Genomic DNA, 13,712 nt, shown 5'->3' with positions numbered 1-13,712 from the left:
CCCTAACCTGCATGAGAATAGCCAGGTGGAATAGCTTCTCACTCTGCCGATATTTTGTTACCGCCATGTCCCTTCATCGCGCCATGCACAGATTATGCGTCATACACGTTTCATCAGCATGTTGGCTCACGGAAGCCACCCGACCCTGTGGGTATACTAGGCTTCTACTTTGGGTTGTGCGCGTTCGCTACCAAGTAAGTTATACCTCTTTGCACCATTTCATCAAGGTTTCACCAGCAGAGGCAGCATCAAACTTTTTCTTGATCGCCCACGCAATCTCATCAAGAGTCACGTCCACCCTGAACATTTTGCTTGTTATACCATCGCCCCCTACCCCTTCGTCGCCCAGCCTTCCTACCCCACCAGCGCCCGAGTGCGGCAGAATGAACTGCCATTGCGCCAGATCCTCCCACGCCGCTCTTGCATTGTCCTTGCTCCACGATCTCAGACCTGTGCCCGTGATGGCACCGGCTTTCGAGAACGAAAACGACGACGAGCGCTGGAGCTTGGAACGAGTCAGCAGCTCGGTATATTGCTTGTGGACGAGCGTGAAGTTGGCTTTTGTGACGTCGTAGATGGTCTCGAGACGTGCAGCAGAGACGAGGAGGGATAAATGAAGGACGGGCAGATGCGGGAGGAGATCCAGCAGTGACGGCGGTGAGATCGTCGTGTCAGTGACAATGGGCGTGTGGGATTTGGAGACGTCGCTATCACCGACTTCATCGTCCGCAGGCAGAGAGAGGGTAGCAATAGGGATGTAGAGCGCGGCCAGCATGTCCGGAATGGATTTCGTGCCGTAGAAGATTTTCTTCATGACTGCTTGTGTGGATGGCGCAGGGAGGAGCTGAATCTGAGCGGATTTGCAAATCAGTGACTTTTGCACTCATTTTGTGCGCTTCAAATGTTTGGAGGGAAGAAGCGGCGGCAGTACTCACCTTGATGTACTCATTCCACCTCCGTCTCCAATCTAGATCCTCCTTTGTGACTCGAGGTCCCAATGCGTCCTTCCCATCAACCGGCAAGCACAAAACACCCCTCACGACTTCCTCAAAGGCAACGAGACTCTTGACGCTGGGGACATGCAGCCAGCGATGACTGAAGCGACTCTTGACCCGTTTCTCTAGGCAGTCGACGACGTCCATGCGCGTGGAGCAGCCGACTACCGCGATGGGGGCTTTCCTCGCCTGCGCGATGTCGAAGAGGTTGTAGAGCAGTGTCTGCCGGGGGTGCGTGGTGAAGAGGTCGAATTCGTCGAGGATAAAGATGACGGTTTTCGACGTCTGGTTTCCTCCTTCAGCCAGTGCGTCGGGACCGGCGGTGGCCAACTCCTCCGGGTGACTCAACAAGCTCAAAAGACTCGCCATCGTGTCGGCATAGCTGCTCACTTCTCCCGTCTCGTCCTCAGGCACGGCCATCTCCCTGCCCAGCTGGCGCCAGATTTCCCTCAACGCCAGTTTGTCGTCCGTCTGGAAGAACCCGTTTAGCTTGACGGTGTGGAAATCGCCGCCATGGCTGTGGGATAAGGCGCTCAAGGCGTGGCGGATGAGGAGGGATTTTCCGCTGCCGCGGGAACCAAGGAGAAGGAGAGAGTTGGATTCGCCGGACACGACTGTTGCAGTGAGCAGGGCGTGTAGGGTTGTATACTGGGTTTGCAGGTGGGAGGGGATAGGTGATGGTGAGAATGATGGGTCGTCATTGTGGGCATCTGTGATACGAGAGAGGATCTGTAGTTTGACCTTTGTGAGCTGTGGATCTTCGTCTTCGGTGGCGTTGTTGGCGGGAACAACTCCTGGTGGAGGAATCTCTGAGACATGAGAGCCTGAGATGATGTCGTTGAGGTCAAATGACTCTTCCAGAAAGGTATCCTCGTCTTCAGCATCCCCGTCTCCCAACGGTGAATCTGCCTGTTCGAGAGCATCATCAAGGTCTTCCTGATTCACCACGTGGTCTGCCTCGACATGCTTTGATCGGTCCTTTCCGCTCTTCGTCTTGCTCGAGAGGACTATGTCCTTGAAGCCAAGTTGCTCTTCAATCTGCCTCTGCTCGTCATCGACGGTGCCCTCAAAAGCCACCGATTTTCGCGGCCCGGCCCTGCCACCGCGACCGCGACCGCGTCGCGAGGGGGTCAGAATTCCTTTTGGTTGTGGTGATAGGACACTGGTCGGCGCCGTGACAGAAACTGGCTGTGATGGTAGAGACTCCACTGCCGGTTTATCATCAGGCCTTTTCCGTCGTTTAGAAGGTCGTAATGCTGGTTCCGCATTGGCTAATTCGAGTCGTCGAGATGGCCGTCTTATACGTGTGCTCGATCGCGGTCTTGTCGAGGCCACGCCATCCTCGTCGTCCTGTCCGTCGTCCGATTCAGGGACGGTAGGGTCATTCTGCGAATGTTCTGGGCCTTCCTGTGTGCCCCGATCAATTATTTCCACACTGGATGGGTTGTTGGTGGGCGCATCCAAGGCTGTGTCTGAAACACCATCTGTTCTCGTGGTTCTCCGACCACTGCTCCTTCTACTTCGCTGTCTGTCCTCGGCAGCATTTCCCCCGTCCTCTAGCCCAACCGTGTGCTCTTTGCCAATAGCCGTAGATCGTTCATCTTCAGTAAACTGGCTCTTCTGTTCCGAGAGGCTTCTCCGCTCGATGTTCTTCTTAAGCGCCTTTGTCTCTGTTTGCGTCTCGTCCACAGGTTCCGCAGGCGACGAGACCAGCGTCCGCCTTCTCGTGGCATACGTTCCTGTTCGGCGTCGCTTTGAGGCGCGGTGCGAGTCGTCGAAATCGTCCATGGCTCGTCAATGGAGTGCGTTGACGAGACGTCGCAATGAATCAGGAACAAATTCCGCAAATAGACGCGCTACGCGTCGGTATAGTTTCCTTCAAAGGAGGCGCGTTGGAGAGGTGGTGCGTTCGTGCATTTTTCATTGTGGAGGCAACGCAAATATCATCCAACCGTGGCCAGCATCGTTGAGCACGGGAGTAAACTGGAGATCCAGGTGGAAAAGATGCCAGTGCGATGTAACAGCTACAGCTCTTCTCATGAAAAATAGGAAGGCTGAGAGAGTTGCAACCTCTTGTATATTGATGTTGTCAGACAGCTGCTCCCTCGAGAGGTTTGCAGGATCAATCAGTGTCATTTTTGAAACTCCCTTGTCAGGCAAGCCCACATTTCCCACCACTAAGATCCAAGCCTCCGTCTAGCGAGCTTGCCTCTAAGTGGAGCCTGGATCTCAGCGAGTCCCGCCTGTCTGGGGCCTGGAGGGAAGCTTGGACGCCCGAGGATGTGGGAATCCGGGGTATGGGACGCCATTGACTTCATGCCTAACCCCCTCGCGAAGTTCCTCTGTGATGAGCTGGAGACGCCGGGAGAGGAGTTTCGATTTGCCAACATTTCTACGCCGACCGTGAAAATTGCTAGAAGCGTCTGAACTGTTCTCTTTCCATACTAACTACCTGCCTAAGGTGGTTTTTGCGAGCGACGAGGGTGATCGAGCTGATGAATTTGGGCGAGCATGCGCAGAACTGGCGAAGGATGTTTTAGATAATAACGCCGAAGGCAACCCACAGGCACCCACAGGCACCCACAGGCATCCATTGACCCAATGATGGCCGCCACTTCGCTTCGCTTGAATGCCCCAGAAACGCATTCTCTCTCCCCCAACCATCTAATTCCTGCATGTCGCTTTTGCGGGGGCAGCTGCTCCTCATCCACTCATCCATCCATTCATCCACCATTCCACTTTGCCAAACCTCAATTGGTGCTCGACGACGTCCTTGTTGGGCATGATCTCTGCCACAGATGGTATTTTTCTCGCTTAGCCCTCGGCGCAATGACACCACCTGATGCAGGCCCCGGGCAGAACACTGCAGACGCGAGATCCAAAACCCAGTTTCCTCCCCATCCTCATCGCCATTCTCAGGTCGTACCCGTCCTACTCCTCTTCTCCGCTGGTATTCCCTCGACGTCGCTTCTCTCGTTCATGCTCTCATATCTGCGTCGCCCCTGCCGGCATGCGAATCTAACGTCTCAAACACCATGATCTGGAACGATTTCTCCCCTGCTTGGCAATGAGCGATGCAAGCAATTCCACCCACGACCCTGGCCGTGATGGCGGGGCCCCAAGCTACAGAGCTTCAACCGACAAGCCTCATCCCTCCGAGTTTCTCGAGTTCGTCACGGTCCCGGGACAACCAGGTGCATGCCGCCTTGAACCTTTAAAGGCACAGAATGAGCGGGACACCGCCAAATCTCCCGCAGAGGACCGAATACACATTACACAATCCAACGATGATCTGTTCCATGGCCTCTCTGCGGCCATTCCTGGCCTGCGCAGGTTGTCAGTCGAGGCTCGAGCTGCTACAAAGGCCGAACATGCGATGACATTCTTGAGGGGCTGTCGGCTATATCCGAAAGCAATCGCATGGTCGCTGCTCCTAAGCATGACCATCGTGATGGAAGGCTATGACTTGACCCTGGTCAATTCTTTCTTTGCATTTCCAGTCTTTAGGCGCTCTTATGGCCAGATCATCAATCCACATGCTCCGTCTGGTCAGCAGGATTACCAGGTTTCCCCAGCATGGCAATCTGGTCTCACCAATGCAGCCGTTGCCGGCGAAATTCTGGGCTTGATGTTTAATGGCTTTCTCACCGATCGCTTTGGCTATCATAAGACCATGGTCGGCACTCTGATTTGGATGTCTCTGTTCGTGTTTCTTGCCTTTTTTGCGGTCGATATCAAGATGCTCCTCGCAGCGCAGGTTCTATGCGGTCTCCCTTGGTAAGCAACTGTCAACATCATGATCTTCAAGCTTTTGTTGACCGACAAACAGGGGATGCTTCCAGACACTTTCGACCACGTACGCGGCGGAGGTGATGCCAGTAGCTCTGAGAGCCTACCTTACATCAAATGTCAATATGTGCTGGCTTATCGGTCAGCTGGTCGGAGTTAGTGTCATCCGAGGTCTCGTCCATAATAATTCTGAATGGTCGTATCGCATACCCTTCGGTTTACAATGGGCGTTCGCGGTTCCTATTTTGGCGGGCGTGCTCCTCGCACCCGAGAGTCCCTGGTGGCTGGTCCGACATGAGAAAATCAGCGAGGCCAAGAAATCCCTATTACGACTTACGACCAAAGATTCCGACCCGGATTTCAATGCCGATGAAACCGTGGCAATGATGCAGCACACGAACGAAGTGGAAAAATACCTGAATGGCGGCGGCGTGTCATACCTAGACTGCTTCAAGGGAACCGACCTTCGACGAACGGAGATATGCTGCATGGTGTGGTGTACTCAAGCCCTGTGTGGCAGCTCGATGACCGGTTTCGCCGCATACTTTTACGAGCAAGCAGGCTTTGATACCGCCGACAGCTTCAATCTGGCCGTCGGCATGTATGGGGGCGCGATCTGTGCGGGAATTCTAGCCTGGGTTGGAATGCGCAAGATCGGCCGACGTACACTGTACCTGGGGGGTTTGGTTGGGTCGTTGATCATCCTGATTGTGACAGGCATTGTCGGCACCTTCAAGGAGACTGACAGCACTTCTTGGGCACTGGGGTCATTGATCATCGTCTTGACGTTCGTATACGACTTCACGGTGGGGCCCGTCTGCTATGTCCTCGTAGCCGAGATTCCCTCCAGTCGGCTGCGAGTCAAGACAGTGGTCATCGCCAGAGTGGCCTACAACATCGTCAGCATCATCACCAATGTCATCACGCCTCGGATGCTGAATCCCTCGGCGTGGGACTGGAAGGGGAAATCGTGCTTTTTCTTCGCCGGCACGACGCTATTGTGTTTGGTGTGGTGCTGGTTCCGTCTCCCGGAGCCTATGGGGTTGACGTACATGGAGTTGGACATTTTGTTTGAGAAGAAGGCCAAGGCCAGCAAGTTCAAGGAGTTCCAGGTCAATCTGGCCGGTACGGGATACTTTTCTCTCACGCAGACCAGGTCGGACAGTGTGTGGAGAGGATATCAATAGGGGATTTTTAATTCTTGTTTCGCACCATGTATCTTCCTTTCTTCTTCGAATTCTACCGGCCTGGGTGTCTGGACGTTGGTCTTGCATCGGTGGCTTGCAAGGGGATTTGAAGGGGATTTCTCACCAGCCTATCACCACTACCTGGTAACCTCCCGTCTCAAGCCTGGTTTGAATGTTGAGCACCGCCACGCACGGCCCCAAGTCTCGGGCCACGTCCAGACCTCGTATCCCGCTTAAGGAATCGATAGAGAGAGGTGATTGTGCCTGGCCCCCAGCATCATTAGCCGGCTGGGCGAGTGCCACGCGATATGATACGGGTTTCGATTGCGACACCGCTCGCTTGGAACGGTCTCGGGATGGTTGTCAGGTCAAGCAGGTCTACGCATGAGTGCTAAGTACCTGGTACCTTTCAGTCCTTCGCTTCTAGTGCGCGCCAAATCTTTACCCTCTTGTCGCTGTCTATGATGTACAAGAGCCTGTCAGCACCTGTTGTCATGGCCGATGCCTCAAAGGCTCCGCTCGTGGAGTTGGTTGCTCGACGAAATGATGCTCTCCATCAGCGCTATCCGGAGCCTCATCAGCCTCACTATGGCATTCCGCGCCAGCTCATTATTATTGACTTCTCGTTGTCGATAATGGCCTACTGTGCGCAAGGGAGAGTCACTCGGGTGTTGGCCACAATAGCCGTCTACCAGGGCAGTCCTACTCTTCAGGACCTCCAGGCAGTCACCCCAAATGGAGACCTTGGGGCGTCATATCGGCTAATGACGCGCATAGGCGTTGCCTTCCTGCTCGGTCTTCGTCTCGGGCTCAGCGATGGCCTACAAAAGCGTTGCCGGCGGTGAGACTGTCGTCTCCGTCGATGCGCGACAAGGCGCTCCTCGACGACTACTTTACCCAGAATCCTTACTACTATGGCGCCGTCCTGTACGCAGCCGCACGCTCGGCTGGCATAGCCCTGGGTCTTGACGGGAGCTACCAAGGCGCCAACAACACTTTTGCCCTCGTCTCTCGTTCCCATGGACCAACGACGCCTCCTCCAATGCCACTTTCTTCAACGCTGCCCAAGGCTTTCTCGTCACTCCCCAACGGTATGAATGTACTTGGAACATCACCTCGGACACCGCGACACTCGTTTCTGGTCGCTTGCTAGGCAAGGCGCCCCCTCCAAGATCCGTCCTATAAGTCAGAGACCTTTGTCCACGATTGGCATGAAGGGAAACATGTTTTATTCATCAAACTCGGGTTCTTCCGCATATCTTCTATCAACCACTTTGAAAACGACGAAACTCTCGGGACAGGTATATGTGATTACCTGATGACGTGTATTATTAGGTACCTACTATATTGACAGACGCAGAACTGGCCAGCGACCAGGACCCGAACCGGAACCCGACCATGATGGCCACGACGACGAAATCGCGGCGATCACAATTTCTTCCCCACGCCCTTAAACCGGCCCCTGAATCGCAGCGTCATCCTCTTCGGCGCTAGTGATCATTAGCCTCTACGTCCTCGGTCCATTCCTATATAGGTAGACTTCCAAAGCAGAATCCAAAAAAAAGGGGCGGTGGGAGGAAGGTGGTTAAGGTTTCAACGGGTACGCGACACAAGAGAGTCGTGCGTCGTGGTCGTGATCTTCAGGGGGTTCGTTCGTGGTTCTGGTGGTTCTGGTGGTGGTTGTTCTAAAAGCCAAAAAAAGGAAAGGGTCAGGGGCTCCGGCGACGAACGCGTAACGCGGCCTAACGAGTATTAATATACATACCGTATACGTATGCACATAGGCCAGGCTAGGTGGTAGACGACCTCAAAACTCAAAACTCAAAACTCAAAACTCGCAAGTCGAACTCGTCATGTTGGAACTTGGGAGATGGAGCGGGTACCAAGGTAGTTGTGGAGTAATTGCCTCGTACTCGCTACGCGTAACCCACTCAACATGTTCATGAGGAAGAGCTATTTACTCCACCAACAAAGCCTCCTGAGAAACACAACTGCCCACGCTGCCACAACCGCTCGGAGAAAAAGAACAAAGTGGGCCATTTCAGACGCGAGGTGGGAACCCAAAACTTCTCCACTGTGAAGTCGGAAGTTGGAAACCCACAAGCAAGATACCAGTCCTCATCAAAACTCATCTGCCAGCGACAACGACAGCAACGAGGCTGGTCAAAGGTCAGAAATGCCATTGGATTCATTTGCGTTACGGATCTTTTGTCCTCTCTATCTATGTTTCGAGCGAATACTGAACAATCCCCTTTTGCACCTTTCACTCAACGTCTTGGCTCTCGTCTCCCTGTCGAACCACAGTAGCTGATCTCGTCCTCCTTGACAACTGCTCCTCTCGTCAATGGCCCTGACGATCACATACCAGCTCTTCACCTTTGTCCATCAGCCTGGTTCCTCGATCGTAAACAGGCAGAACCGTGCCCCCAACCATAAGATGCTAGTACCGTTGGTGCCAGCCCCATGCAACCCATATCCACCACCGCTCCCAAGGGTCAACTTCCCCTGGGACATTGATTTTGTCCTTTAGAAATATGTCCCCCTCCTCGCAGAATGCTGAAAAGACCATCAAATGCAAGTCTCACCGAAAAACGCCCGAAAACAATACAACCCGAAGCCGCCCGTCGAAGCGTGGAAGAGGCCAGCCAGTGTCAATACCGAATAATCACAACAATCCATCACGATCTTTCTCAAATCTCCCAGGTCCCACCCACAAGCATTCATTCACCAAGCCTTTTTGTCGTTCAGCGCAACCCTCAAAGGGCCCCCTGTCGTCATCGTTGAACGTGGTCAAGTAGAAATGTCCCGCCGTAGAACTTTGCCATCATTTTCGCCGCCCGTCTATGAATTTTGTCCGCCATGCTGACCGGATGTTTCGAAGTTGTGTAAGCATTAGAATCCGGCGCCGTCGGCTTTGTCCTTTGAAAATGCAATCCGTCCACGCCGTTGCCATGCAGATATGTTGCGGCCAAGCCTGGATGATGCTGCAAAGCGGGAAGAGTGGCCGCGAGCAATATCCCCAGTTCAGGCCCACTGAATCTATTTGCATTAAAGTTTCGATAAGAAAGACATAAAAAGGTAACCGTCCAAGAGGTCGAGTTGAAGTCCGGCTGTGTGCCGCCCAGACCACAAACATTAGCGCGTGGCGATAAGTCCGAAACAGGCCGAATAGCTCCACGTAAACTGTAGTCGAATAAGTTTGTGACGAGAAGCAATGGCTGCCTCATCGATAGTCAGTGGAATATGGCTGTCCCGCTGGGACTGGGCTATCGCCAAGAGTGTGGAGAGGTCGGAAGAGTTGTTTCATGTCCAACTCCAGGGTTTCAAGCGCATAATTGTCGTCGATGTCTGCCACACTGCCAGGTTCTTCGCCTCGTTGGGCACCGTCGGTCCGACTCCATTCTCTGGCCTTCTTCAACCCATGCAGGACTTGCCGAAGTCGGTCATCTGCAGAGAGCTGCCAATCGCGTGTTCGGTTTGGCTGCATGAATGCGCGAGCCAGCCAGTAAAAATGTACGCCATCCCGACAGAAGCCGATACGCTTCGGAACGTGATCACCATTTCCTGGAGGATATTGCAACGCGTAATCCTGGTCCCAGGCTTGTTTCCAACGAGCAAGAGCGGAGTTGATCGATTTGTACATATTGTTTGCGTCCTCCGGCGACACCTTTGGCTTTTTGAGGCGGGTCATGGGGGAGTCTGAGGAGCCGAAGAAAAATCTTGAGCGCTGGACCTGCCAGATTTCCACATGAAGCGCGTGGATAAGGATGAACTTGGAATAAACATTTGTGGTTCGCGGCTGCATGATTACAGTCGTGCTATGCAGAGCACTCATTGCATGGTGCATCTCCAGTTGTTTTAGTCTGAGCGAGCCGTTCACGTTGGTTCTTGCTTGTGCCTCTGCCCCACGGAGACCGAGGGCTTGGGCACAGGTTTCGGCGTCTGGAGCTTCCCAGGCAGCGTCGTCGCAAGGCAAGGGTAATTTGATCTCGGCTGAAGAGAACTGGGGAGCCACATTGAAGTAGATACACATGGCCGCGTCCCACAAGAAGACCATGAACATTAACCGAGATCGCTTTTCCTGTTCCACCCAGGAACGCCAATCCCAGCGCCACGGCTGGGCGGTCTGACCTGGCTGAAGGTTGTGAAGATAACTGTAGCTAAGACGATCCTCTGGACCAGCCAAAGTTAACATGCCGAGCTGTCGAACCAGATACAAAACTCGTTTACTTTCAGCACGGGCAAGAGCTCTCTCTTCAGGCCCTCCGTGCCAAACGAACAAGCTCTGGAGGATTTGTAGCGCGAGGAGTTCTTCAAACTCCGTCTCCCCAGTCATCGACAGCCGATTCCTTGCGACTCCCGGTTCCAGGTTATGTAATAGTTGTGATGTACGGTCGATGCCAGATTTGACAAGTTGCATCAAAGCCCGTACCTGAGGTTGAGTAACGCGATCAGAGTACACAGCCCCGCTGCAGATGATGACAAGGATGAGGCCGTCATAGGCGGTCAGGAAGTTAAAGGTCGGTAAATGAAGCCATGGGAAATGACCTTGAAAATTTGGGAAGAGATCGAGAAAATGCTGGATGGCTTCGACGGTCAGGCAGGACCTGAAAAAATCATTTTGTGGGTCTCGGTGCGATTCCTGTAGCCCCCCAGGGAAGACAAACGTTAATAGCGAGTTCACCTTGGCTTGGAACAAGTCTTGCCGAGATGCATGCAGATTCCAGAGAGGGGGTCCAAGCGTACCGTCAGCTCCAAGGCTCGTAGAGGGAATGTAGTAACCATTCGATCCACCTTCATGGGTTTCATAGTCCTTTTTGACATCATTCTGGGATTGGTCATAACCGCCAAACATGGGGTTCATGTATCCCTCATTGCCACCTGATGGAAACATATGGTTCCAGTCATCCCCAATATGATGAGGGCCAGGCATGACATTGCGCTTATCCTCCCCTCCACCGGGCTGCATGCCATAATGATCGGAAGGCGTCGAGTTGGAGTGATACATCATTTGGTTGCTTCGGGCATTGTGCATCGACCATGAGTTGTTGGCATTGGGGTCCATGCCAGCGGGTCCAGAACCAGGCTGCATGGGCTGCCCCGGACGCTGCATGTCACCCGGGCCATTGGACTGCATCGGATAGGCCATTCCAGGGGCAGGGGCACTGGTGGTCGGCGCCGTAGTGTTGGGCATGGCAGCAGTGGTGTATGGAGGGTTGGGCATCACCGCGTTTGGGGTGGTGGCACTTGCTGGCGAGGCAGTTGCTGCCTTTTGCTGGTTCTTTTTGATATGAGCAGCAGGGTTGGACAAGTGGCTTGCTCCCGTCGGGTTACCACGACGGACCGAGCATTTTTGAAAATGCCGCTTCAAGATGTCACTCCTGGAGAACGTATCGTTGCACAGGACACACATGTACGGCCGATCACCAGTGTCTGTAGATTAGTCGTTAGCGTACCGGGGAAACAAAGAATACGTAGGTCTAAAATCTTACGTCTCAACATGTGCCGCTTCAAATGCTTCGCGTGAAGATAAGTCTTGGTACAGTTCGGGCAAGGGAACTTTCCATCAGCGTCCTTCTGGGGGACCGCGTTGCTCTTCTGGGAGCCGTTAACCCCATTTGGCATCACTGGAGGCCGTCCTGGTGCGCTGGGCAAAATGCCTCTTCGTCCTTGAGATCCCACCACATGTGTTCGCGTCGGATCGCGCCCGACATCAGTGGTCATTGTGGGCATGGGTTCCGCTTGGGACCACGCTGCCTGACGATTGTCCGGCTGGCCATATGGGGGTCCCAGAGTATCTGAACGCGGAGGGGCAGGAGCGAGAGGCTGCGGGTAGGCTTGACGCGGCTGCGGCGGGCCCTGGTAACCTTGTGGAGGTGGTGGTTGTTGTTGCTGCGGCTGCTGTTGCGCCGGGTTATGGGGCTGCGGTAGAGCAGACGATGGCGGCAGACCGGCCATGGAAGTTTGAGGGGCCATGTATCTGTTTTCAGGAGCTGGAGATGGGACAGGCGCAGTGGTAGGAGCAGAGCTGTAGCGCGGAAGGTCATTTCGGTATTGTTGGGGCATGTAGCTCTGGTTGGCAGGCGGGAGTTGAGAATAGTTGATAGGAGGGAGATGCGTGTTACTCTGGTACGGAGGCATGGCGTATGCGGAAGCCATGTTATTTGGATTGTACGTGGTTTGAGGTGTTGCAACGTTGGACGATGTTGTCCTTGACAGTGACTGCCTAGGGTCCATCACCCGATTTCAATACACCAGTGGAGTCGACGAGCTCAATCGACCATTGGACGACCAAGCGTAGCGACGAGCGTGTAGGAAGAGGACGGACGTGTCTCTTGTTCCGAGGGTGGAATCGATGAAGCTCTTTGGGTCGTGGCCGGTTGACTTCAGTAAGGACAGGATGGGATTGAGATTTTTCGATGGTGTTTTTTGGGCTAAGGCGTTGGAGGTTTGGCTGAGGAGGAGAACAAAGTCTGCAAGGTACCAAGGAAAAGCCACACAGATCAGTAAATGGATTAGCGGAAGGGTGGATGTCTGTTGTGAGCTGTCCAGACACGCGACAGGACGGGCTGCGGCTGATCGAGGTGATGATTGCAGGGGAGTGGTTTCGTAAAGTGGAGGAAGTTGGGTGGGTGGGTTTTTTGGGTGTGGAAGGAAGGGAAGGGGGGAAGGAAGAGTCACGTACAGGATAGATAGAAATTTTTGTTTTGAGGAACGCGCGAAAAAAAGTACGAGGGAAGTGTTAAGATGAGGGTCGCCTGCTGGATCCCTTTGGTGTCTTTTCGCCCCAGTGGCCTGTCGGTGACTTGCAGGATATTTTGCTGCTGGGTCTGGCGCGGCAGGGTAGACGGTAGATAGGCGGTCGGCGTGCGTGGGTAGGGGGAGTGGGAGAAAGTGGGAAGTGGGAAGGTTTTGTGTCTTGGGAGCTCCGTAGGATGATTTTTTTTGGGTTGGGGCGGCAGATGATGGGGTGGGCGTACGTGATGATGATGTGGTGGTCTGGGTAGTGTCAAGGAGGCCCAGGCAGCAGGTGATGGTTGGTTCGCCGAAAGGGAGGGTTTGGGAGGCGAAGAAGAGAGGTCAGAGAAATTTTTAACTCGGGAGGTGATGCCGGGCAAAAGACGGGTTGGAGCCTTTTTTTTGCTCTGTTGCTTGGCTTGGCTTCTTCCGGGTCAAAAGGAAGGAGATTGTTGTTTCGGAGGACAGGGCCAATCGCCAATCGTCAATCGCCAGTGAGATGGCAAAGTGAGGGTGATTTGGGACTATGCTCAGAGCAGTAGGTGAGAGGCAAGACGAGGTGGCATGGGATGATTTGGGTTGGCGGCGATGGTGAAGGATTGATGATGATCACTACTCGTAGGCAAAGGAGGAAGGAAACATGAAAAAAAGGGATTCGCGCAGGGCAAGCATCAGCCAGAAGCAGAAGCAGAGCCAGAGCCAGAAGCAGAGCTCAGCAGTAGCAAGGAGCAAGTACGAGTAGTCGCGGAAGCAGTAGCAGCAACACCAACCGTAGCAAAGGGTCGCAGTGGTTGAGCTGAGTGGTGAATTGAAATGAATGATTCAGTCAGAGCGCAGCCGCTGTGACGGTGGGCACCCACTTTTCTCTAGGCTACGGGCCAACCACTGACCATCCGATGACCCACCACCAAATGTCGATCGGGGGAGGGTGCTGGTGGCGGCGGTAGCATGCAAGCCAGCGAGCCCAAAGCAGGACAAGTCCAGAGGGCTAGGGGGGAGGCCA

General features: G+C 53.9%; 4 protein-coding genes across 4 annotated transcripts; 2 read left to right on the top strand and 2 right to left on the bottom strand.

Moving 5' to 3' along the window:
* Positions 1 to 199: 199 nt before the first annotated feature.
* Z520_03225 (uncharacterized protein) lies at positions 200 to 2,783 on the bottom strand (the record flags this gene model as incomplete). The annotated part of the gene is made up of 2 exons (XM_016773738.1): positions 200 to 850; positions 936 to 2,783. 2 exons carry the CDS (start codon positions 2,781 to 2,783, stop codon positions 200 to 202), a joined length of 2,499 nt encoding a protein of 832 aa, XP_016634684.1.
* A 1,279-nt stretch (positions 2,784 to 4,062) lies between these two features.
* On the top strand, positions 4,063 to 5,971 carry Z520_03224 (uncharacterized protein; the record flags this gene model as incomplete). The annotated part of the gene is made up of 2 exons (XM_016773737.1): positions 4,063 to 4,772; positions 4,825 to 5,971. The coding sequence occupies 2 exons, from the start codon at positions 4,063 to 4,065 to the stop codon at positions 5,969 to 5,971; spliced, it is 1,857 nt and encodes a 618-aa protein (XP_016634683.1).
* Positions 5,972 to 6,833: 862 nt separating this feature from the next.
* Positions 6,834 to 7,465, top strand: Z520_03223 (uncharacterized protein; the record flags this gene model as incomplete). Its single annotated transcript, XM_016773736.1, has 3 exons — positions 6,834 to 7,070; positions 7,125 to 7,272; positions 7,332 to 7,465. 3 exons carry the CDS (start codon positions 6,834 to 6,836, stop codon positions 7,463 to 7,465), a joined length of 519 nt encoding a protein of 172 aa, XP_016634682.1.
* Positions 7,466 to 9,194: 1,729 nt separating this feature from the next.
* Positions 9,195 to 12,130, bottom strand: Z520_03222 (uncharacterized protein; the record flags this gene model as incomplete). Its single annotated transcript, XM_016773735.1, has 2 exons — positions 9,195 to 11,404; positions 11,464 to 12,130. The coding sequence occupies 2 exons, from the start codon at positions 12,128 to 12,130 to the stop codon at positions 9,195 to 9,197; spliced, it is 2,877 nt and encodes a 958-aa protein (XP_016634681.1).
* Positions 12,131 to 13,712: the final 1,582 nt, after the last annotated feature.

This window comes from Fonsecaea multimorphosa, assembly GCF_000836435.1.
Source record: "Fonsecaea multimorphosa CBS 102226 unplaced genomic scaffold supercont1.5, whole genome shotgun sequence".
NCBI classification, from domain to species: Eukaryota; Fungi; Ascomycota; class Eurotiomycetes; order Chaetothyriales; family Herpotrichiellaceae; genus Fonsecaea; species Fonsecaea multimorphosa.
This window is presented reverse-complemented; position numbering and strand designations above follow the sequence as displayed.